Here is a 24,908-nt window from a genome sequence, read left to right on the forward strand (position 1 = left end):
AAGGTATGGGAAGCAGCCCGATACCCATACTACTGACGCACGGGAGCCTTGCAGGTGGGCAGTGCTGGCCCTCGCCACAGCCCCTCACTGCCCACCTCCTTGTTTTTTGCTATCTCTCTGCAGATGACCATTCCCGGGTGAGGCTGCTGGTGCTGGATGGAGATCCGCATTCCGACTACATCAACGCCAACTACATTGATGTGAGAGTCTCCACAGGGCTGGGCGGTGGGGCTCTGGGGTTGGTTGTAGCAGGTTCGAGACCCATGGCTGTCCCCCAGCCTCTCCCTCAACAAGGTGGCCCTCCTAGAACGTGTCCGGAGGGGTCCGGCCCCTCCCTGATTTATGTAATTAGCGTAACCCGCATTGATTATCCGTCTGAAGCTGTATCCTTTTTGGAGCTGGCTGGAGTAGCCCGCTCCGTGGGGCCTCAGGACAGCTGCCTGTCTTGTTCCTTCACCCATTAATTCATTTGTACATGTGTCTGTTTGTCCATCCATTCATTCATTCGAAGGCATAGCCGTTTATGCAACACAAATTTAAAAGTGCCTGCTGTGTGCCAGATGCTATGGGAACCATAAAACTTAGAACACCATGGTCTCTACCCTTTAAAACCTGAGCAGGAAGATAAGCTATGCACATCAATAATTCCAGGGCAAACTGGAAAGTGGTAAGTGTCACATGTTCAGATAAAATGCTGCAGGGATTCAGAGGTGGGGGAAAAAATCGCTTTTTCCATCAGGAATGCAAAATGTGATATGAACCAAAGCTTCAAGCACAGGATGAATTTAAAGTATAAAGAGGGCAAAGATGGGGCCTCTAGTTAGAACAGCACAAGCAAAAAATGTAGCAGCTGGAGCCAGAGCGTCTGTAGTGGCTCAGGGTGAGCAGAGCAGAGACTATGTCATGGGGATAGTGGAAAATAAGGTTGGAGCTAGGTCATCGGTGGTTTGCCGTCAAACTTAGAAAGCTGGGCTTGATTCTGTAGGCAAGAGAAAGCTGTTGGAAGTTTTGATCGTGGAGGTGACCAGTGCAGAGCTGAGCTTTGGGATGATTTATCTATTGCCAAGGATAGGATAGATCCGAGGGAAGAGCATCTGGGATTCAGACACCCAGTTAGGGAAGGGGATTGCTTCACCATGGAAGCGAGAGTTTGCAAAAGGGCAGCATGGCCACCGGGGGTAGATGGAGGTCCTCTCATAACCGGTGCAAGCCAGGCTTCTCAGGACCTCAGCTTGGAACCCAAAGGCCTTGACAAATGTCGGAGCTCCTCTTGGTCCCTCTGATGCCACGCGTTTCTAGAGACAGGCTATGAAGTGGAGAGGTGTGCGTTTGAATTCCCCCTAATCTAGGCCAATCCAGATGATTCATTGATCCGACAAATATTTATTGAGCCTGGTGTTAGTGATTTGTCTGCTTGCTCTCAGATCTATTTCTTGTCCTTCCCCATTCTGCTTTGCATTGCTTATCTAAGTATGTGTGCGATGGTGTGCCTGTGTCAGTGTGTGAGTGTGTGTGTGTGTGTGCGCGTGCATGGCAGGAAGGAGAGCAAGCTGACCCCTACAGAGAAGGCGCTGATGGAAGATCGGAAGGTGAAGGGAGCCTCCACCAGGCACCAGCTTCCACCAGAATTCCCGCCTCTGCCAGGCAAATTCAGCTCTGGGGTCTGGCAGCTTCTCTGTCTCCCGTTATCCACAGTCTCCCGCTGGTCCCAGCCTCTGTGTTGCCCCTCTGTTGCCTGGTTAGCATCTCAGCTCCTCTATCACCAATGTCACCAGCGCCCCATCGGAATTCCCTGCGTCTGAAACACCCAGAGTGGTTTCAAGTCCCCACTGAGACCCTGGCTTTACAGAGAGCCTGACTGTGCTCAGGACCTGGGGCTGGAGTTTCAGTGGAAGTCAAGGTCAGCACGGACTCTGTCCCCATGACCCTCCCAGGGAAGTTCACCGGGAGATGGCCAGTTCAGAGCAGCCCGTCTCGAGCCTGGACAAAGCACTCTGAGTATCTGCCCATCATAGCTGCAGCGTCTCCTTTATGCATCTAGGATTCATTTCTCAAACACTGAGCAGGTCCTCCACTGTGTGCTGGAAATCCAGACCTGAAAAGGAACTCAGTCTGGTAAGGGAGTTGGGTAAGAAAGGAGACCCTCATAGAGCAGGGCCTGTGCAAACATTAAGGAAAACCAAAGCTTTGGTTGGGGTGGGGGTGGGTAGTCAAGGGAGCCTTCCTGGAAGAGGTGACACAGTGCTGCCTTAGTCAATGAGTAAGAGTCCAATGGGCAAGAAGGATTGACAGTAACCTAAGATCACCTCTTGTGTTTCAACATTACTTTAACTAGGACTACCCCCTCACAAAGCAAGTTCCATTACTACCCATTCCCAGGTGAGTTAGCTAAGGCTTTTGATTAGTCATGTAACTTATCGAGGATCTCACTGCTAGGATGTGCAGAAGAAGGGCGCAGGCATCTGATCAAGGGTCACGTCCCCAACGTATTCTGCTGGCTTAAATAGTAGCAGAGCGATGACAACAGCCAGTGGCTCTAAATGAGTCATGTTTGGACCCTGTGATGGGTGATTTCAAAGGAGATGAGTTATGGAGACCACTCAGTAGCCCCCCAAGTTTGGTAATCATCTCCATTTTTTTCAGAAAGGGAAGCTGAGGTTGAAGATGTTGCAAAGTTTGGGGAGTCTGGGTGACTCAGTCAGTTAAGCACCTGACTTTTGATTTCAGCTCGGGCCATGATCTCAGGGTCATGAGATGAGCCCCGTGTCAGCCTCTGTGCTGAGTGTGGAGCCCGCTTGGGCTTCTCTTTCTCCCTCTCCCTCAGTCGCTTTCCCCCATCCCTCTGTCTCTCTCTCCCTCTCCAGAAACAAAAACAAAAAAAAAGTTTAAAGAGGTTACAGAGCTTTAGTAAGGCCATGGGTCTGGTCAGCAGCAGAACAAAACTAGGAACCAGACCAGATGAGTTCCCAGCGCGGGGCCTTTCCTCCTGCTCTCCGCCTCCACTCCCAGACAGCACCTTGCATTCCCACTTATAGTGGGGACTCAGCATGCAACTAACCAGCCTGAACAGAACTTCCTTCTGGTTTCCCCTTGAACTTGTCTACAGCTGAGTACTTGTGACAACCCCAAAGGCCCACATGGGGTCTGCCAGCCTGGGGTGCCGTATATAGCATTTGCCATCTGAGTGGTAACCCTCTCACAAAAGTGACTTTCCTAGAAAGACTCTTCCCTAGATAAACAAAGTTGCACGAACATCTGACTACAGTCAGAGCCAAGACGCACTTGGGTATATTCGAGGCAACAAATGAAATTGCTTTAAATGCAGGTGAGTCTCTGTGATGTCAACACTGAAAACGCCTCCCATTCCCGCCAGGTTCTAGCATCATTACAGTGCATTCTGCAAGCCTTTAAGGATAAGAAGCCAGGGGTTGAGGTTGCTCGAGGTTGCATGGCTAGAATCCAGTTCTCTGTGCACTAAGCATACCCCACCACCTTTTCCCTCTTGGAAAGGTAGATGGTGCAGACAGGCCAGCCTCTGCTAGATGCTGTCTTCATAGGTGACACTGGCCTCTGCTGGATCTCAGTGATCAGAGTCAAAGGTTCACGAGAACAGAGTCATGAATTCAGCCGTTGCTGGGCCGGTTGAGTCTGGAACTTTCTGCTTACTAGCCTTATGATCTTATTTACTTGTTCTGATACCTGTAAAGCGGGATAAAAATGCTACCCCGGCAGAATACGATAACAGATTTATCTGTCAGTCTCCCCTTAGGAAACAGGCTCACTCAAAGGGAGTAATGAGAGGCGGGGGCTTAACAAGGTAGAAACAGGGTTAAAGGAAACCAGTAGGGTGGGGTGCAGTATCCCCGGGCTAGAAGGGGTGACCTGTGACAGAGAATCAGTGCCAACCTCAGCAGCCTGACGGGAACAGATCTAGAAGAACATACCCACAGCCTCCCATGCCCTCTGAGCTCCAGCTTCTGCCCCCTCCCCATTGGCTGAACCCAACTGGAAACCAGCAGTCATAAAACCCCATGACATAGTCCATACAGGTCAGCATCCAGCCCACAGCGCAGAGCAAAGTCTGGAAGGGAAAGGCGGGAACATGGCGGGGGAAGCATGTACCAAGTACAAGCACCTCCTCACACGCTGTTATCAGTATGGGGTGGGGTGGGGGATGGGGAGTCCCATGAATTATGAACCTACCATGTTCTCCAGCAAACTTAAAATGCCTAGAGTCCTTTTGGGGATTCCTGGCAAGACACATCCTAGATAGCTCCCTAGGTCCTCACTCTTTTGGCCTGCTCTCCCCCACTGAAATCCTCCTGGACATTTGCTCTCAGAAGAGTTAATTGCCGGAGTCATTTATCCCCAGTTGGATCTTGACGATCCATTACAACTCCATTTGGATAACGAGTTCGATGGGGCCAGCCCTGTCTGTGCCTTCAGAGGCCCTGGTTCCGCTCCCGTCTGAACCATCCCGCCGGCGGGTTTGTTTGCACGCCCGAGAAGGGATGGGCCACTTGAATCTGTTATAAATTACCAGTCTGGAAATAAATATCGTATCTGGGTCCCCAGTAAGTAACAGATGCGGGAGTTCAGAGTGAGATAAATGCGTTTTGGATGCAAGCCTCTTTCCCATTCCTCACAGACGGATGGAGGCAGGCCCGGCGCTGGTTTGCAGTCGATCTGTGTGCTGTGTAGGCGGGACTTGAACGCACTCAAAGTTCTTTTAAGGTTAGGAAGTTTTCTGCACCAGTTCTTGGCAAATCCCCAGTAAAGCCCCAGCCGAGCAGCACGTTTCCTTTTATCTCCGTTGCTGAGGAATCACATGGTTAGAATGTTTTCTCTTTGGGGACTCGATGGGGTCTTGGAGACCAGAGAGGGCCTTTTTATGCCCATGCAGCATGTGGATGGGCACACAGCACACATGCATGTGTGCATTTGAGATGTGTTCATCAAGGCTGACAGCCCAGGTAGACTTGTGGCTGCTGGGGGCACAGGCACGTGCAAGCCGGACACAGCCTTGTCCTGCCGGTGTGCTCACTCCGCCGGGGAGACAGACAACGAGCATGTCCATAACCAAGGAACATTCTGCCCCCGAGTGATAAGTGCCCTGAAGAAAAGGAAACCAGAGAAATGTGAAAGGGGCCAACAGGGTGGTCGCGGCAGAGGGGCTCTCTGTGAAGTGACTGACAGCCGAGCAGAGGCTGGGCAGCAGGGAGGGAGCAAGCCGCCCAGCTTACCGGGGCCAGAAGCGGCCGGCCCAGGGAATGCCCTGTGCGAAGGCCTCCGCATGGAAACATGACTCCTGTGTCTCAAGAAGAGCGGGACAGCCAGTAAGCCAGGGCGAGAGTGGTAGGAACCAGGCATGCTGCTGGAGGAAGGGGACAGGAACGCCATTAAGAGTGTCCCAGCATCACCTCTGAGACCTGCTGATGCAGACACGCCACCCACCAGCCTTTGCTAAAGACTGCTCCCAGCTCTGAGTGTAGGGTCCACGGCCCAAGGGGACAAGAGGACAAAAGCCGTATTGCCGCTCAGGCGCTCTGTGTGTTGGTTGGACACACGTGGAAGCCTGCAGGACTGCTCGGGGAGGAAGGCTCATTTGAGGTGCGGTGCAGGGAAACAGGGACATGGGGCTCATGGGAGGGCGTGGACAGTGACAACTGCCAGTGAGGTTAGAGACAGATGATGAGTCCTGAGGTAGGACATTTGGGCACAATCATATAGACGGTGGGGGGGCCACTGCAGGCTGTTTGGTAGGGAAATACCAGAATCCGATATGCACTGGCGAGTTCATTCTGGTCGGAAGCAGACGGGCAGTGGGACCAGACTGGAGGCAGGGAGGCCAGCCAGCTGTGGCTCGAGTCAGGAAGGACTAGGACTGCAAGTAGGAGTTGACAATGCAGGTGACAGAAGACGATGGGCTTGAGAAACCACACCCTTCCACACTCTAGGGGACTATCTTCTGTTCCCAAACCTAATCAAGAGAACCCCCAGAGTCTAATTCTTCCTGTAAGCCTCGGAACCCCCGTCCATCTTTCTTGAAGGAACAGAGCTCTGGTCCCTCTCACCTCCCTTCCCACCTCTCCGGTCTCAGAGAGGGGCTCAATTTTCCATTAGAGGCAGAGCAGTGAGGAGGGACGGGCTTCCGAACTCACCATCACTCAGCGGTCAACACAGATGCTTAGTCATGGTAAGCAGCCCATGAATGTTTGCCAGGCGACCAATAAAATAAATAACAAGAGAAAGTCATATATGCTAAATCTTGGACAAGAGCGCCTGGGGCATAGTGACTGCCGTGGAATCTCAGTAGCAATACTACAGTGTAAGTCTGAGACCCTCATTTGAGGGTAAAAGATCAACGGAGGCACAAGGCGGTTAAGTGTTAGCTGCAAACCACACAGCTCCCAAGGGTCAGAGCTGGGATGCGAACCGAGGCCGTCAGGTCCAGAGTGTGTGCACGTGCCCTCCTCCAGCGGTACCTAATTTAGCTGAGTTCCCAGCCACTTGCTCATTGGACATGTGCTCTGAGTCTCACACTGTGTGAGGCCCTAAGACATTTTTTTTTTTTAAACTTAGAGGAGGCGGTGTTTGTCCTCAAGAAGCTGATGACTTCGCTAAGAAGTTATCACACCAGGAGTTTAGGTGGGGCTGTTGATTCCTGGGGACTGTGGTTAATCTACCGGTTCTGGCCATGCCACCAGCCCTGGGTTGGTGCTGACGGTGAACTCGGGCATCTCTAGAGTCTGCCCAACAGTGGGAAGGTAGCTACTCAGTATTTATGGGGACGAGGGGAAGACTGAGCTGGAGAAATACGCCAGGGGCTCAAAAATACGTCTTTGAATCAGAAAGTGGATCCGGGAATTGAGAGATGCCACATCTGTTTTACCATTAACCACACAGATGGCGATTCTGGCTCATTTCCTGAGTGAGAGAGCCTTGAGGCAGCTCATTTCCCCCTCCCCCTGCCCCTAACAGGACAGAAAGACTGATCACCAACACTGGAGACAAAAAGAGAGATTCATCAACCATTCAGGCTTGTTTCCTGCTGAGATGGTTAACCCTAAAGCAAAGTGGATTTCGGGGCTGTCCGTGACCTCTCCACCAGCAGGATCCCTAACTAGCATTCGTAGTTTGAAAACGCATCCATCCATCCATCCATCCATTCATTCATTCATGTCTTCATTCTGTAAATACTAACTATGTACTAAATGCAAATCGTTGTCCAAAACATGAACTCTACCCAGTACGGTATAATTCCTCTCTGGAACTAGAAAGAGCATCTCCCATGGATTGCCATACCCAGGCAAAAGAGAAGGATCTCTTCAACCTCTTCCCCAGCGATGAAGGTGATGGAGCACAGAGGGGCCCCACACCAGGGCACGGCAGGGCCTACTGGGGCACACAGACATATCAGAAACTGGTCTCTGAACCAGAAAGTGGCTTTATCATCCTCTAGGTCACACCTGTATGCCCCCCTCCCACCCCAATGAGTGGGACTTCCAATTCCAAGCCCACCCTGTGGCACAGAGAGGCACTGTGGCATTCTTCCTAATTTTTTTTTTCCTAATCCTTACTAATGCAGGGGGCCAACAATGCAATGGTTTTCTTCTGTCAAGTGCCCTACAGAGACTCCCACGGTGTTCTGCACACAGTTAGGACCCAGGAGAGACTTTTTGGTAGTTTGTGTCCCACAGGAACCCCAAAATTCCTTCTCTGCCTTTCTGGGTGCATGGGCATAGGTAACGGCCACCCAGTTTTGCTTCCAAGACAAGCCTATATGGGCCCCTCCCAAGTAACTATTACAATGGCTAACTCATTGAGTGATTTAATAAGAGTTTTCCATGCGTTACCTAATTTCATCTTCACCACTTCTCTGAGAAGTGTCTGATGCTCTTCTCATTTTGCCTGTGAGGAAAGCATGTCTTGGAAAGGATACCTATTAATATTGTGGTGTTTGCGAGCTTTGACTGGAGGCCCTTCCCTCTGCTTCTCTCCTGTCATCCAGGGATACCATCGACCTCGGCACTACATTGCAACGCAGGGTAAGTGCCCTCCTATCCCTCAAAGCTGTCCTTGCCCTTCACTGGAAGAGAGGAAGGGGCTGCTGCCAGCAAAAAAGTCACACGGGCGTAGGGCCGGAGAGCCTCCAGGGGTGTCTGGGAGCATCCATTTGTTTGGGAAGGAAAGAGGGGACAAATTCAGCTCTAGGCAGAGGGATATGAATAAGAGATAAAGGAGGTACAGCTGAGAAATGGTCACAGGCAGGGCAGACCCGAAGCCTCAGCCTCAGCCATGTGCCCCAGGGATCCACCATCGGGAGCTAAGGCTGATGGTGCCTGATCTCCTGGACGAGCGTGCGCCTAGAAGAGAGAAGTACTCAGCCATTTTGGAAAACAACTTTGACCGTACGTTATCAGAGGCTTCAAAATGATCCTACCTCTCGAACCCTTTAGGGAAGAAATCCTGTGGATCACTAGATAGGTGGGCAGTCACATATACAGAGATACTCGTCACAGTGTTATCTGTAATAGGAAAAAAGTGAAAAATCTTAAATGCCCAACAGTGGGTAGCTTGTTTAAAGTATGATACTTCCGGCGCGCCTGGGTGGCTCAGTGGACTAAAGTATGATACTTCCATATTATAGAAAATTACGCAGTGAACATGTACCATGCTTGGTAAGATTTTTTAAGAGCATGCAAAATGTATATAATAATGCCTATAATAATTTACTTATTACAGCAAATGCATATGTATAAATACATGCACACATACATATATGTATATATATACACACACATACATACATATATGGGAAAAGGCTATTGAGATTTTTATATCAAACACCTATATTTCTTTTGTAATTGTAAAAGTGATGAAGGCCCAGGACATTGAAAGAGAAATTTCCAAGGAAATTGCTTCGGACTCTCAGATCCTCTCTCCCTCTCCTTGTCCATTCCTTTTCCCTCCCTCCTGTTGAGGCTCCAGGGGAATGCTCCCTATGTTTGTCAAGCTCAAAATCAGGCCTGTCCTGTCTGCACTGTGAGCGTCCAGCTCCTGGCAGCTTTCTGTCCTCCTCCCTGCCCCCTGAAACCCCAATTTCCTCCCTGATTCTCATTGAGGTCCTAGAGCCCGGTTCTTATGAAAACTGCCTTAAGCTATATTATTAACCCATAATATAGTCCCTATAAGGTGATAGATGGGGGCAAATGGGGCTGGGGGACAGCCCCTGAGCAGGACAGAGGAGGGAAGAGGAAAGGCTGTGGGTGTTTCCATGGGTGCTGCAGACCATGCTAGTTTGGAATGCCGCTTTGCTTTTCTGCCCCGGCCCTGGCCTCAGCGACTTGGGTGTCCCAGCGGGGATCATCCAGCCTCGCTCTCGCTCGCCTGTGCAGAGCCTGGGAGGACCATGCAGGAGGGACAGCCTCCTGGCTGCGTCCTTGCACTTGTGGTCTTGACCCTGTCACCTTCTCTGTCCTCAGGTCCGATGCAGGAGACTGTCAAGGACTTTTGGAGAATGATCTGGCAGGAGAACTCGGCCAGCATCGTCATGGTCACGAACCTCGTGGAAGTGGGCAGGGTAAGCCCCTCCTGCAGTTACCTGGACAGAGGTTGCCGGCCCTGTCCTCCTGAGCATCTCTCTGTTCTGTGCCTTATGGCACGTGCCCCTGCTCAACACTTCCCTCGCAACAACCCGTGTGGGAGAAATCCTCAGCCCTGCTTCCTATTCGGGGAATACGGCCTTTCCCTCCAAGTCATCCTTTTCTCCATCCTCGCTCGGTTGATGACGTCATCCCATACCCTTTGGGGCAACGAAAGCCATCAGACATGAACGCTCATCTTCACACCACAAAGCCACAATCCTACTTGCATCTATGACCTTCTTCTCATTCTTCCCCTCTGTTATCAGGGTGAACCATACAAAAGGGCCATTTTTGTTGACCCAAATGGTAGACTGTCTGCCGTTTCTACAGGCTCAGCCTCCTGGATGGAAGAAGTGACTCTAGCCCCTTCAAAGGCGATCCCAGTGCCTTGAATCACAGATTCTGTGCAAGAATTTTCTCATTTCCCCTATGACTCGAAAAGCAACTCTTTTTCTCATTGCTGGATTAGTCCCCTGAACATACAAAACATCCTGAGCACCTTCCCCCTGAAAATACAAAACAGGCCAACAAAAAGGATTCTCTTGTCCCTGCTTTTCTGCCAGACTTTGAAGACACACGCAGGCTCTGTCTCTCCCCGCGCGTTCTCTTCTCCCTTCTCCATCCCACCCATAGTGAGACGGTCGGTATCACCTGCATCCTTCATGTTGACGAATTCAACCACCACTTCTTTCTTCTCATTGAACTCAGTCTCTCAGACTTTTGCTCCCTTACCTCGAAAACCTTGATAGCCCTCAGGGTTCCGGCCTTGGTCTCCTGCTCTGCTCTATCTCGACTCCCTCCTACCTTGTCCTTAGCTAACCCTAGGGCTTGGAGATGGGACTGCTTTGCCCGGCTTGCTTTCGCTCCCTTGGTGAACCGCGGTTATGTGGGTGGGTGGGCTGTTGGGTTGAAAGGCAGGGTGCACAACACCAGAAGAAAGAGGGCTTCTCTACTTAGCATAGGAACTAACCGGAGAGTGGCCAGGTAAGTTTTTGTTTGGGCGAAGGACCAGATCACCGGTTAAAATAAAGAGTCCTGGCCTCCAAGATCGTGGGAGAGAGAATCTGGGCTGTCTTCCTAATCAGAAGAGGGCTGTGGACGTCTCGTGGCCTCAAAGGGCTCTGGGGCCAGCAGAGACTTTATCCTTGAGCCTGCTCTCACTTCGTCCCATCCCCAGCTTTACAGATGAGGAAACAGCCCCAGAGGGGCTGGAGCACCTACCCCTTAGTCCTCTAGCCAGATCGCAGCCATGATCTCTGACTCTTAACTCTCCTGCTAGTATCATGGCCCCTCCACTCACCACTGCTCCCCAAGGACCCAGACCCGAGAGCAGCTACCACAGACAAAAAGGCCCGGCTAGGATTTAAGAATTCAGAAGCAAACTCCACCCTGTTCTATAAAATGTCCCATCTTGGAGACAGATTCCCTCGACGGACAGATCACGAATCTAATTTGGATCTGGGGAGGCAACAGGGGAGCAGTCTTTTGACGGAACTCCTGCTGGGAGCCAACCACGGTGCCTGACGCTCCCTGTGCATTTTTTCATTTTGACTCTGACCATTGCACGGGGCCATGTTTCTGGTAATTATCCGGGTGGCCTGGCTTTGCATCGCGGCTCCATCCCTTCCCGACCCTGGACAGCTTTCTTAGCCTCCCAATGCTTCTGCTTCCTCATCCGTAAAACAGGGTGATAATCATGTCTGTAAAGGTCGCAGTGATAAGCGATTAAAATAATACATGGAAGGAATTCATAGCACACTCAGCAAGCGGTGTGGGATGCGGCGAGCCGTGAGTGAATGTTAGCTGCCCGTACGAATAGTTCAGTTGAGCCTCAGAGAGATTTCAGCACTTTTTGGAAGCTGCCAGCTGTTAGAACCCAGCAATGCATCCTTTTGCCTGCCAAGCCTGTTGCGCTATACCAGCGTTTCCCTAAGTGGGTTCCATGGGATGCTCGTCTGCAGGATGCCTAGTGAGAAGAGGGTTCCATGGTTAAATACGTTTGGGAAATGCTCTGCACTTTTTGCCCCTCTCGGAGAGTTGAAAACACTTTAGCGTTAGCACGGTCAACGAGCTGAGGAGTCTTGTAGCAGAGCGGCCTGTTTAACTTTGTTTAATCCAGCATTTCCCAAACTCATTTGACCACAAAACCTTTTTTTGTTTGTTTGTTTTTTTTTTGTTTCTTGTTTTTGTTTTTTTTTTTTTTTTTCTTTACCTAACACCTATTAGCACCCAGCGGAACACACTGTGGGAAATGCCACTCTAGGCCGCGCAGCGTCCCCCGGAATGGTAATGCTTTTGTTCTTTTTAGGGGAAAACAGTGATCTCTTTTTCCTCCCGCGGAGTGTGACCTAGAGTCCAGTGTGGGACTGGCGTGTCGCTGGCATCTGCACCCACCGCCCGGGCAGGGAGCCTTTGTGCAGACGCTTCCCTTTGGGTCCCGCTCCTTGCATCCGTCTCCCAACGGAGAGCCTTTCTCCTTCCAGCCCCCAGTTACCACCTCTGGATGTTAATGACCCTCTCCCCACCCACTCCGCTTCCCACCTTTGATTCTCATCTCTGTTCCGCTGATGCTGCCCCCCTGCCCCACCTGATCTAGCAGAAAGAGGGCTCAGCCAGAGGTAGAGTGACCTGGGACCGGGTGACCTGGGACCAGGTGCCGGACCTCCCAACTCAAGCTTTGTTTCCGTCTGTAAATGGGGTAACACCACCTGCCTATCTCACCTCGATTGATTCGCTCACCTAGTGTGATAATGGACTTGGAGATTTTAAGGAGCTCTGCCAAAGAAGGTACTACCATTATTCCTAACGGCTCCAGTTCCTTTGGGAGAGGGCGTGGCCCTGTGCGGTTTGCCAGTCCCTGGCGAGCTGACAGCCCCTTGGACCGAAATTCCACCCAAATCGCCCTCGGGTTTATCGGAACAGGAAGGCCGGACGAGGCGGCTGCTTGCGCTCAGCCATACACTCATCTGTCCTTGTCTCTGTCCTTCCCTGCAGGTGAAGTGTGTGCGATACTGGCCGGATGACACGGAGGTCTACGGGGACATTAAAGTCAGCCTGATTGAGACTGAGCCCCTGGCCGAGTACGTCATACGCACCTTCACCGTCCAAAAGGTAAGCTTCCCAGCAGCTGCCCACCCTGTGTCTGCCACCAGGGACAGATCAGCAATTGAGTTGATGTGGATCCTCTTCCAGAGGCTGCCCCCCTCTAGCAGGAGTGACAAACAGAATTCAGCAGGCAAACAAATGGACTAAATGCCATATGGTGATAAAAGCTATGGAAGGAACCTGCCACGAGTGAAGACAAGATGAGGTGGTCAGAGAGGGCTTCCTGGAGGAGGAGGCATTCAGGCAGCCAAAGGAGAATGAGAAAGTCAGCTGAGGGAAGAACAGGAGGAACCCTATGCCAGGCAGAAAGAAACAAACACACAGAGCCACAGGGAAAGAAGATTTCCGCATGTTCCAGGCCTATGGTTTTCAACTGGTGGTGATTTTGACCCCCGGGGGATGTTTGGTGATGTCTAGGGACATTTTTAGTTCTCAAAGCTGAGGAAGAAGGGGTGCTGCTGGCTGGCATCTGTGGATGGAGGCCAGCAATGCTGATGAACACCCCACAATGCTCAAGAGACCCAGCCCCCAGCAACAGAGGATTATCTAGCCCCAAATGTCCATGACGTCAGGATTGAGAAGTGCTGGTCTAGACATTGAAAGGAAGCTGGGCTGGCAGAAGCTTGATAAGCAGGAACAAGATAGCAAATACGATTTATCATTTAATTCCTATTATGATATCACTAACATTTATTGAACAATTACTAAAGCAGGTGCTTTTCTAAGTGCTTTGCGTACATGACGTCATTGAATCCAACAACCTCTTGAGAAAGGTACTATTATTACTCCCCGCCCCTTTTTTTATACTCCCATCTTATGGGGGAAGAAAATTAGGCACAGAGTATGTGTGTCCTTTGTCCCACATTGCCCAGCTGAAAGCTGGCTAACCCACATTCCCACCTCAACCCCTGACTTGAAGCTCAATGCCCTTTCCACTTACTCTATACTTGCCATTTTCTGGAAGCATCCACACTGATGGACCAAGTAGCCACAGAGCCAGCAATGCAGAAGCACTGGGGATTCACTGCTCTTAGAGCTGTGCTGTTGGGGTTCAGACAAGTCCCTGGGAGGACCAAAGCAGGCACATACTTGGGACAGCAAGTGCACGCATGGTTGATACGGGCACACTACTCCTGGCAGCCTCCTCGCCGTAGCACCCCCACCCCCGCCCCAAGCCTCATGCTCTTAAAGGCTTGTGTCTGCAGACTCAGTCGAAGAGCCAGGAGCAAAGGGCTCTTCTCCATGACAACAGGTACACCAATGTGGCCTTAGGTCAGGTTCCTTGGAAGCAGAGCCTGAGACAAGGATTTGGGCACAGATGGTGTATCCAGGGACCAGTTTCAAGAGAAACTTACAGGAGAGGGAGAGAGAGAGAAGGGAGAAGAGGAAGGACCTGGGCAAGGACAGAGTCTTCAGCGGAGTCTAACCTAGGCCTGATCCGCAGGGGCTGCCAGAGCAGGACCTACACCCCAGATGTGGCCCCCTTGCTTCCATCTGCCCACTGACTGTGGACCAGCCACTGAGAGGTCACCTGCAGTGCAAGTCAGATCCTGTGCGCTGAGGGCACTTCTCCAGAAAAAGGGAGTCACTCTCAGCCAGCCATCCTACAGCAGAGGCCCGGGGAGGCAGACCCCAGAGGAGGATCTGGCATGGATGCAGTTAGTGCAGGGAGTGAGATGAGTAGTGGGGACAGAGGAGCCCATCCTGGGCTCCACATTTGAGCAGGGAGGCCTCAGAGAACCACAGGCAGGTGCTCAGCAAACACTGCCCAGGTCCTTAGCTCAAAATCGGTTCCTGAGTCAGGGACCCAGAAATAGTAGACAGGAAGTGGTGTCTGCCCGTGAAGAGAGCATAGTCCCATGAGGGAGGGAGGAGCCCTGATCCACGACCTCAGTGGAGGTGGTAAGGGCTGGAACAAGGGCTTCCCTGGGCTGAGTTGACCTGGAGAATGGAAATAAACCCTGAGTGTTGCTGAAGCTGTTTCTTCTCCATCAGTTTCCGGGTCGGAGCCTCCATCTGGGCCTTTGTTCACTCCCGCCTGGACCCCTGCCCCAGCCTCCTACGGGGCTCTCTGCCTCCACTCTTACTCCATTTTAGTTTGGGTTTCTGGGAAGCTGAGCCTGTGGCAGGGCTTTGGGTGTGCTTGCTGAAGCTTGAGAAGGAGCTCTGAGAAGGGCGGGGGAGGGGGGGAGGCAGGCGGGCCAGGGCAGGGCAGTGGAAGGAGCCAAGCCAGGACGGGCTCTCAGCTGGAGACCTAACTAAGGCAGCTGGGTCCCACCGGAGCTCTGGGCAGGAGCCCCCCCCACACACACTTGATCCTGTCTTGAGGCAAAAGGGTCCTCTGTTCCTCTGTTAAGGCCACCCAACATCCTAGTTTGCCCAGGACTATCCTGGCTTTAGTAGGAAAAGCCCCATGTCCCAGGAAACCTCTCAGTCCTGGGCAGACTCACCAGGTCAGCTGGTCACTCTGCTGTCCTGTCAGCCCCTGGATGCCAGCTGCCCACCCCCACCCCCAAGGGAAGGGGCTCCTGGTTGGCTGAGCAATTCTCTGAAGAAGGGGGGGAGTTGTGGGCGTCCGCAGCCAAGACTCAGGAGCTGGAGATGGGGGTCCTGGCCCAGGAATGGAGCTCTGGGAGGGTGCCAATAGTGCCTCCTGCACTGCCCCCCAACATTCCCACTCCACTCCAGGCTCCACATTGCCCCCAACACAGCCCTCCCAAAATGCAAATGTGATGATGCACTTCCCCTTCCAGGCAACCTCCCCCGATCCCCAGTGAGACCCTGTGTGGCATCCAAGGCCTCCCAGCAACAGGCACCCGCCCAGCCTCCCACCCACAGTCCCTCTGTCCACCCTTGCCAGTCTTCCACTTCCCCCCGGGGGTGCCCTGTTTGTGATTCTGTGCGTGTGCCGTGCTAAGTCCTGTCCCCGTGACGTTACCTGGGCTGCCTCTCTGCCTGGGAGTCCTGCCTTCTCTTTGATGGGGCGACACTCAGGCCTCGGTTTCTCGTAGTGACTAGGAGTGCAGACTGTGGGGTCCAAGAGCCAGGGTCCAGACTGGGTTACAACTTACAAGTTGTATGACCTGGTTGTGTTCCTTGTGTGTTCCTTAACCTGGCTTAGCCTCGATTTCCTCTCATCCATAAAACAGAGACTACATATGGACTGGTATGAGGATTAAATGAGTTAATACACTGAAATGTTCAGAAGAGTAATAGAACTGCAGTCTGTGCTTAATAAATGTTAGCTACTGTTTTCACTATTAATGTATTTCAAGACTCAGGGTGTCATCACCTCCTCCAGGAAGCCTTCTCTGATTTCTCCTTCCCCAGCTGGGGTTACCTGATGCTCCTTTAAGCACTTCAATAGGTTATCCACTTAGGAGCCTGCCTCTCCAGCTAGACCATGAGTCGCACCAGGGACAGGGACTGTGGCTTTTATTTCCGTTTTCACAGTGCCTAACACAAGGCTTGGCACAGATAACCCTGGGTGAATCTTCCTTAACTGAAAGAATGATCAAACACTCTTCCTATTTGGTGCTTTCTATCTGCAGGAGATTGCAAGGTAGGAGAAAGTAGGAAAGGGCACTGCATAAGCACAGGCCCAGAGGTGACACCTGACTACGGACTGGGCAGAGAAGCACCCTTAGCCTGCAGGGTGTTACTGAAGAGTGGTAGGAGGGGAAGGGGAAGCGACCAGAGCCCCAGGCCCCACTGCCCCCATCAGTCAGAGACGCTCTGCTTTTATTTGTTCCCTGCCTTATGATTCTAAATAAGAATCTAACGAATAGAGGAGTCTGACACATTTTTTTAAAACTTGAAAGCCATGAAGACAGCGAGGGTCACGGATCCCAGTCACTGAAAGGCCTCATGTTCCCCTGGAAATGACTTGTACTTGGTGTTTAAAACCAACCTTTCTCTGAGTCTGTTCTGCTGAATAGAAGGCCCATGACACCCTTGTAAAAAGGACAAACACTGTGGGTGTGTTATAATGCCCCCTTGGGGATGCAGAGTGTACACCAGTCCACTGAAGGCTCTGAGAAGTCCTGCAGCAAAGCCACTACCTCTACATTATCTACTTCTGTGGCTCCCAGACCCAACAGATTACAGAAGTCACCCTTTGTGGCAACCCTTGCTCACCTGGCAGGATCTTGTCCTCCCCCATGGCAGGGAGGCTGGCTCTGGCCCCTCCATGGCTGGCACTGCCCCTCCATGTGGCAGCCATGCTCCCCCTGGGTGCTGAGCGGGCATATAGGAGTGGCAGCTGGAGGAACAGAGGCCCCTTCTCTCCTCAGAAAGGCTACCACGAGATCCGGGAGCTCCGCCTCTTCCACTTCACCAGCTGGCCCGACCACGGTGTCCCCTGCTATGCCACCGGCCTCCTGGGGTTCGTGCGCCAGGTCAAGTTCCTGAACCCCCCCGAGGCCGGGCCCATAGTGGTCCACTGCAGGTAAGCACTGGGCTCCAGCTCCAAACAATGCTGCTTCTATGGTGCTGCTGTCAGTGAGGGAGATACATTCTTGCCACCGGCCTTTCTGTCCCCAAGCCCAGCCCAGATCTCAGGGTTGGCTGACAATAATGACGACGACAACAACAATGTAATAGTAGCAGTACCAGTGAGTATCATGACTGTTACTCTGAAATACTAAAGCCCCCTGGGGATGTGGGCTCACAATGACAGGGTCCGTTACATGTGCACTTGGCACACCCCTCACGCAGCCTGGAGGGGTGGGCGCTAGCTTCCTTCCCATTCTACAGATGAGAACACTGAGGTGCCGAGAAGGTGGACCATTTGCTCGGGTCACGCGGGTGTAGGCCAGCGGCGCCGGGAGTGGACAGGCTTTTGTCCAGAGGCTCGCCCTCGGCGGTGTGCCGCAGCAGCGGGGAGCCTCCCTGGAAGCGTGCAGCTCTTCAGTTCTGTTATTTTAAAAATCAATTGCTGGCCTGCAGGGTCCTTAACAGAGAGTAAATGGACAGCGCCAGGCTTCACCTTATTATGGAGAAGAGGTATTTCCAGCTCTGACCTAGAAAGTCGCATGGGGAGTGACTGGCGTGTCTTCCAGTCCTCCTAAATGGAGATGAAGTGTCATGTTAAGGGCATTAAAAATTGGAACAGACCTGAAGGCCAGCTGGCCCGCACACTCCCACCTCCCTCTTCCAGTGTGACCTTGGGCCCAGGCCACCTTTTCAGACCCTGCGCGTTCTTGACTTCCGCCTGCCCTGGCGGTGTCCATCTCGGTCAAGGTCCCGAGCGAAGCCAAGGAGAGACTCCACAAACCGCAGGCATCTCAGGGCCGACCTCTTGTCGCTGGACATCTGTGTTCCCTCCGCACATGAGTGGGTGGGAATTAGAGACCCCGTTTCACCGATGAGGTCACTGAGGATTGGCAGGTGACAGTCACCAGCAGCCGTGGGCTCGCTAAGCGTTTTGCATGTATCCTCTGTTTTACGGCTCACGACAGTTCAAGGACAGTAGAATGTTAGCCCCCCAAGTCCCGTGTCCCAGAGGGCAGCCAGAGCAGGGGTAAGGGAGGAAGGGAGGTGATTTATCAGCCTCTCCTTGCGTGACAGCCCCGTCTTTCCTCTAGAGCTAGCCAGCCCAACACGACGGGCGCAGTGGTCTCCACTCCCGGGGCCATTCTGAAGAGGAAATGTGCTGGCTGACCTGTACGCAGTGCCTAGGAGAAGTCCTGACAGCTCACGGCACTTAAAAACACTTCCGGTCTCTGCCTCTAATACTTGTCCACTCCCCCAGACTGTTCATTCTTCAGAGCAGAAACCAGGTCTGCTTATCTTCGGATCCCCACTCCTCATCCCAGCATCCGGTGCTTACTGGAGGCTCCATAAATGTCTGTTGAATAGAAGTGGCTACATTTACTGAGAAATTGCAATGTCCGTAGGCATAGGGCTAGGTAATTTACATGCACCCATGCTTTTTCAGCATCATTTTGTGCAATGTACACGTACTGGGCTATCGACGCGACAGGGTGGGTTTGTTTATTATTATCAGCCTCCTTTCATGGTGGTGGTTATTGCAAGCCAGAAAGGTCACGTCATTTACCCAAGGTCACACAGCTAGTAAGTGGTTGAGCTAGGATTGGGTGCCAGGGGTCTGACCCCAAGTATGATGAGCTACGCTGCTGTGTGAGGCTGGAATACAGCTCAGGTCATCAGGGGAACCCAGCAGGGAGGCAGGTTGGATGTGTGAGGCTTACAGCCACCGGGCAGGTTGTTCACTGGTGGTGGATCCAAGATTCAAAACCAGGTCAGGCTGCTATTTTTCCCTAACACAGGTGGAGGAGGAGGCTTCAGAAAGAGGCAGATGAGTGATGGTTTGTGCCCCCTCCTAGACCCTGAGGCCTACTTGCTGCATCCCTTCTGGGGGCATCTGGACTGGGGTGTGGAAATGTATAAATACAAGTCAAACTTCACCACTTTAAACCATGAAATTTTACTAAGAACCAAGACTGCTTCCCATGGGTTTGTTTTCCAGCTCATTGTGGGACTGTTACCCAGTCCCTACCGGCCTGTCCTGCTGGGTTTATGGTCAGCCAGTCCTGCTCTCTTCCTGCTTCATCGCTTGTTTCCCTAGGGGAAGCAACATGTGAAAACACAGCCAGCACGGGCCTCCTTGCTAACTTGGCCTTCGCTTCCTAACTTACGTGCACTTAAGGCCAGTGTTCTGTTTGTCTCTGGTTCAGAGCCATGCCTGGAAAACAGCGCGGATCAGGGAAAGGCTGGTCTTGGTCCATGGGTCATGCTGAGTTCTTTTGCTATTTTGTACTTGGCCTGAGATCTTCCTAAAGGAAGCCACCAGTGATCAGAATTGAGCATGTATCAGAATCAGAGTATGTCTACCAGACAAGGGCCTTGGGGCTGTCACCTATTCTAGTTGAAGACTGCTCCTGGCTCACATTCCTGGGAAAGCAGGTGCCCCTGGAGCCAAACCTGGGGCTTGCCACGTGGGACCTCGGATTCACTCTGCCTTTGGGCCCACTCAGAGGATCCGCCTTCCCACCACCTCCCTTCTGTTCCCACATCTCTCCTTCCTTGCTTCCATCTGTCAGCCTGCTTGCTGACAAAGGGAAAAAGACAGAAGGGGGAGTGAGGAAGACATGTTTATTAGGCATCTCCAGTATGCCAGGCACCATGCCTTGTACGATATAGAGCGGAGAGCTTCACCCACTGGAGGAGGAAACAGCATGCGGATGTGTTGTCAAAGCATGCGTTTTGTGCTATGACTGTTACTGTATCTAAGAGCACAGATCCAAGAGCCAGATGGCTGGGGTGAAAGTCCCACCTCCACAACATGCCAGCTCTGTGACCTTGAGCAAGGTCAGCTCTCTGCGCCTCGCTTTTTTCACCTGTAAAATGGGGTGAGAAACTTCCCAATGCCCTCACAAGGGAGTTAATAGGTAACGTTTATAAAAGCACTTGGAACAATGTCTGGCACTTTGTAAGCATTAAATAAAGTCCTTGCTAAATGAGGACAACAAAAGTAAGCAGGTTCTGTTAAAACAGCCCCCACGGCAAGCATTGCTCTCCCACAGAAGAGAATGCAGAGGCTCTAAGTTCACTCACTTGCTCAGGATCTCACGGCAGCGCTGGGATTCAGACTGTTGTGTCTGGCCTCTGCAGCCTGCTGTCCCTCTACAGGGTTCTTGGGGCAGGGCTGAGTGGTTGGTGGGGGCAGGGAGGTCCCGCCTCCCTACTCCCTCCTACTCCTCCCTCCCTCCCTACGCCCTCCTACTCCCCCCCCCCCCCGCCCTGAGGTCTCTAACAGACACTGTCCTCTCTTCCAGTGCTGGAGCCGGGAGGACCGGCTGCTTCATCGCCATCGACACCATGCTCGACATGGCAGAGAACGAGGGGGTAGTGGACATCTTCAACTGCGTGCGTGAGCTCCGGGCCCAGAGGGTCAACCTGGTACAGACGGAGGTGAGTCCTGGGGGACTGAGCAGGCCCGCGAGCTGCAACCCTGGCCAAGGAGAAGCAGGGTGGAACAGACACCCATGAGTGGGGACATCCTATAGAAAGAGACATGGGGGTGAGAGAAGTGGAGAGAGGGCATACCTGACTTGCTACGCTGGGACCACAGGAGAAGCTAGGACACAGCTGCTGACCCTGGGGTCCCACAGTGCAAGCACTTGCATCAGTGGGGGTGAGTTCCCCAGCTCTGAGGGCATCCAAGCAGGGACCGAATGGCAAATTTCAAGGATTCTTTGAATAGCATTCCTGCCCTGGGGGAAGGAGAGGACAGAGAGGGATTGGCACTTCCTGAAGGCCTACTGGGTGCCAAGCACAGTCCCTGCTGGAATGACTTCACCAACAAAATTATTGAGTACTTGGGCTGGGTTCTAGGGATTCCAAAGGAGATAACACATAGCCCCTGCTCTTGAGGGAAAAGCAAATCTTCAGGCGTCCCTCTGTTCTGGTAGAGAGCCCAAGACCCGAGGGAAATGGGAGGAGTTCATCTTTATTGTTGAATACCTACTATGTGCCAGGCTTCATGCTAGGTCCTTTATATTCGGGATATTATGTGTATTCCTCACAACAAGCCTATGGGGCGGCTCCTACTAGTATCCCCATTTTATAGATAAAGGGCCCCCAAGCCCTTACACAGGAACCTGGGTGCATGTGACCCCAAGGCCCATGCACTTTGCCCTGAACCATGCTCTCTTGTTAGGCAGCCTTTTCTGCCCCCCCTACTCCTCAAAGCCATGGCTAATTCTTCTTTTAATGAGCCCATTGCGTGGTTCTAGGGAAGGCTGTGGGTGCCCAGGCAGGCAGCTAGGGCAGATAAGAAGCTATGTCCTTCATCGGTCCTGCAAAGGGAAGTTTTGGGTTTGGGCCTGGCCAGGCACTGCCGGCTCTGTGGGGGAATCCCCCCACTTACAAGCATATACACATAAGAGCCTGCTGTGGGCTCTGAGCTAACTTCCACAGGCTAGCGTCTACACTCGGTGAGGCTGCAGGAGAGCCGAGTGGCTGCTTTCTCTGTTTCCAGATTCAGGCTTGCGGAAGACAGGCTCACTGGCTGGCACTAGACACGGGGTCCCTGCTGTCTGTGCAGAGACAGGCATTCAGATCGATCATCGTGATGCATCTGGATAAGTGTTTGATGTAGAGATGAGCCAAGTCACTCAACAAATGTTGGTTAAGGGCCTAGGGACAATAGCAACAGCTTCCACCTGGTGGGTTTGCAGAAGACTTTCCAGAGGGAACGAAGGAGAGGGGCCATAGCAATAGGGGCACGGGGTTCCAGGGGAAGAGAGCAGCAGGAGCCAAGGACACAGGTGGCAAAGGGGCCCAGCGCTCGGGAGCAGACCCTGAGACAAGGCATGTGGTTGATTTGGGAGGCGATCCCAAGACTCACAGGTTGGAAAGCAAAGAGAAGGAAAGGAAGCCAGGCCGTGTGACATTGCTGAGGGGATTTGCAAGCTGTTTCACCCTGTGGACACCTGGAGCTCAAGCCTGCTGGGAGCCCTGAGGGAGTAGGGAACATGCCCTCTCAAGTATCCTACCTGGAACTGAAGGAGCTTAGGTGTTTCTGCCCCGAGTCTCTGGGGGACACTGCTTGAGGGTTCCTTCCCGGAGTGCTGACTCTCCAGCCTTGCTGGCTGGCCCTGGGCACAGCCCCAGTGTGCTCCTGGGAACAGAAGAAATCCCTCAGCACGAATCTCAGGTGCTCAAGGTTAGCAGCCTCCGAGGTAGAGGCGACAGCCAAGGGGACAGAGGCAGGCACCATTAGCCCGTGCTGTGGCAGGTCCAGAAGTTTCTAACTGTCATCAGTGACTATACTGCTCGGTCCCACAACGTAGTCTTACCCTTGCGAAGGGAGCTTGGGAAGAATCAGGGAAGCTTGGCCCTTTGGGGTTGGAGAGGAAGCTGTGATGCGGCTATGCAAATCCTGCCCATCCTTCCCAGCCATGGAGTTACATCTGGGCAACATATGCCCAGGCCACTCTTCTTCTCACCCAGACCCCTCTCTCCCCTCCATGGCGTGGCAGGAGCAGTACGTGTTCGTGCATGACGCCATCCTGGAAGCGTGCCTGTGCGGCAACACCGCCATCCCTGTGTGCGAGTTCCGCTCTCTCTACTACAACATCAGCAGGCTGGACCCCCAGACTAACTCCAGCCAGATCAAAGACGAATTTCAGGTAAGAGCAAGGCCTGGGCTCGGTGACCCAACCAACTTCAGTGGCACTGAGAACATTCGTGGGGTTTTCTTTGTGAGAACGGTAAGCCCAGTGCTTCCAGTGTCCGAGGCTCTAGAAAGCTGCAGAATGAATTCCAGAACATTCCACGCACAACCGTGAACCGCTATGAACCAGTCACTCGATGACTGTTGACCCTTGTTTTTTAACTAAGATCCTGTGTTTGAACGAATGGAGTTCTAGCTAGTCTGAGTTGTGGGTGGAGACCAGTTTCTAAACACAGGTGTGAGTTTCATGCCCCACCACCCCTAGGGGGACTCGGGGTTTCTTGCCATTTCTGTGCAATTGGAGTGTGTGTGTCCTAGATCCTCCCTATTACCCAGAATGGGGTCTGGAGGCCAACACCATCAGCTGCACCTGGGAGTTCATCAGAATGTAGCATCCTGGGTCCCACCAACAGCTTCTGAACCAGAGTGGGCAGTGTAGCAAGATCTCCACATGACTTGTCTGCACACGAGACTTTGAGAAGCACCGTCCCAGAGCTCAGCTCAGCTCAGCTCAGACGTGACACATCTATACCTTGCAGCCCAGGTAGCCAGAATGGTGGCAGCTTGGTCTGGAGGCCCAGACATGAATCACTGCGTAAGCCAACAGTCCAGCCTTTTGTTCTCAGGTCCGTGCCGGGGTCATCCCTGGGCAACAGTTGCTGAGAACCAGGCAGCAGGAAGCAAGGAAGTTCCAGAAATAGAGGGGCAAGTCCTCGGCCCATGATTCCACAGGCAGATACCCCAGTCAGCCAGTACCCCTATGCTCCCTCCAAAGGAAGCTTTACTGATTGGGAGGGGAGAGATGGAGGCCAGAGCCCCCTCCTGGGTGCACATAGCATCTGGTCTCCTGGCTGGACGATTCAGCTCTGGCCCCATGCTTGCTAGACTCACTCTGCATTACCCAGCCCTGAAATTTTCTACACTCCTAGATCTTGCCCCCTGGGGGTCTCTCACCCATCCTGAGCAGCTCGTTCTAAAAGCCACTGTCTAGGGGCGCCTGGGTGGCTCAGTGGGTTAAGCCTCTGCCTTCGGCTCAGGTCATGATCCTGGGGTCCTGGGATTGAGCCCCTCATCGGGCTCTCTGCTCAGCAGGGAGCCTGCTTCCCTTCCTCTCTCTCTGCCTGCCTCTCTGCCTACTTGTGCTCTCTCTCTCTGTCAAATAAATAAATAAAATCTTTATAAAAGCCACTGTCTCTGAGAGGAGCATTTGGCAAATCCTTTCCCTCCTTCCAGGACACTTCAATGGAGGCAGAAACACTACTTAGAGATTCCCCACCCCCACCCTCTGACCCCCTGGCTGGCCCACTCTTTACTGAGATGAGCAGGTTGGCAGGTGTTGGCAGCCTGTGTCTGCTCTGTGCATGGGCATGCTGCCTCTGTAGCCTTGACATCGGGGTGTCATACAGTCCCGACAGGGAGACGGCAGCATGTCACATGGGAGAGGAACAAGCCCTGGGGTGGGGGCGGGATGTTGGGGCGACTGGAGGGCCAAGCTTGAAGGATTCAGATAGGATGGGGTAGGCTGAGTTTGAACTTCACCATCTGCTCTATTTGAGGCACAGGGCTGAGCAGTGCCTACCTGTCTGTCTTTGTGCCCTACAGACCCTCAACATCGTGACCCCCCGTGTCCGACCCGAGGACTGCAGCATCGGGCTCCTGCCTCGGAATCACGATAAGAACCGGAGCATGGATGTCTTGCCTCTGGACCGCTGCCTGCCCTTCCTTATCTCGGTGGACGGAGAGCCCAGCAACTATGTCAATGCCGCACTGATGGACGTAAGCTGAGCCCTGGCTGGCACTCACTGGGAGGTTCCTTCTAGGTGGAGATGGCTGGAGCCCAGGGCACCGACACCCCTCGCCACCACCCCCCGGCAACCTCTCCTTGCTCCTGATCGTCTGGCCCTAAGACCTTTGCTTCCCCAAAGGCTCTGGTCCAAACCTATAGACAAGCTGTG

General features: G+C 52.8%; 1 protein-coding gene across 4 annotated transcripts in view; it reads left to right on the forward strand.

Moving 5' to 3' along the window:
- The window catches only part of PTPRT (protein tyrosine phosphatase receptor type T), an 804,817-nt gene that overhangs the window by 731,930 nt on the left and 47,979 nt on the right, over positions 1-24,908 (forward strand). For 3 of the 4 annotated variants that reach the window (XM_044263018.1, XM_044263019.1, XM_044263017.1), the window contains 8 exons: positions 124-200; positions 8,012-8,048; positions 9,486-9,583; positions 12,642-12,758; positions 17,045-17,199; positions 20,552-20,687; positions 22,760-22,909; positions 24,556-24,729. In XM_044263018.1, coding sequence (XP_044118953.1) covers positions 124-200; positions 8,012-8,048; positions 9,486-9,583; positions 12,642-12,758; positions 17,045-17,199; positions 20,552-20,687; positions 22,760-22,909; positions 24,556-24,729 — 944 coding nt within the window. Of the gene's footprint in view, positions 1-123; positions 201-8,011; positions 8,049-9,485; positions 9,584-11,873; positions 11,934-12,641; positions 12,759-17,044; positions 17,200-20,551; positions 20,688-22,759; positions 22,910-24,555; positions 24,730-24,908 lie in introns of all 4 variants that reach the window. The other variant, XM_044263016.1, reaches the window with a different exon arrangement.

Source organism: Neovison vison, chromosome 8 (assembly GCF_020171115.1).
Source record: "Neovison vison isolate M4711 chromosome 8, ASM_NN_V1, whole genome shotgun sequence".
Taxonomy (NCBI): Eukaryota; Metazoa; Chordata; class Mammalia; order Carnivora; family Mustelidae; genus Neogale; species Neogale vison.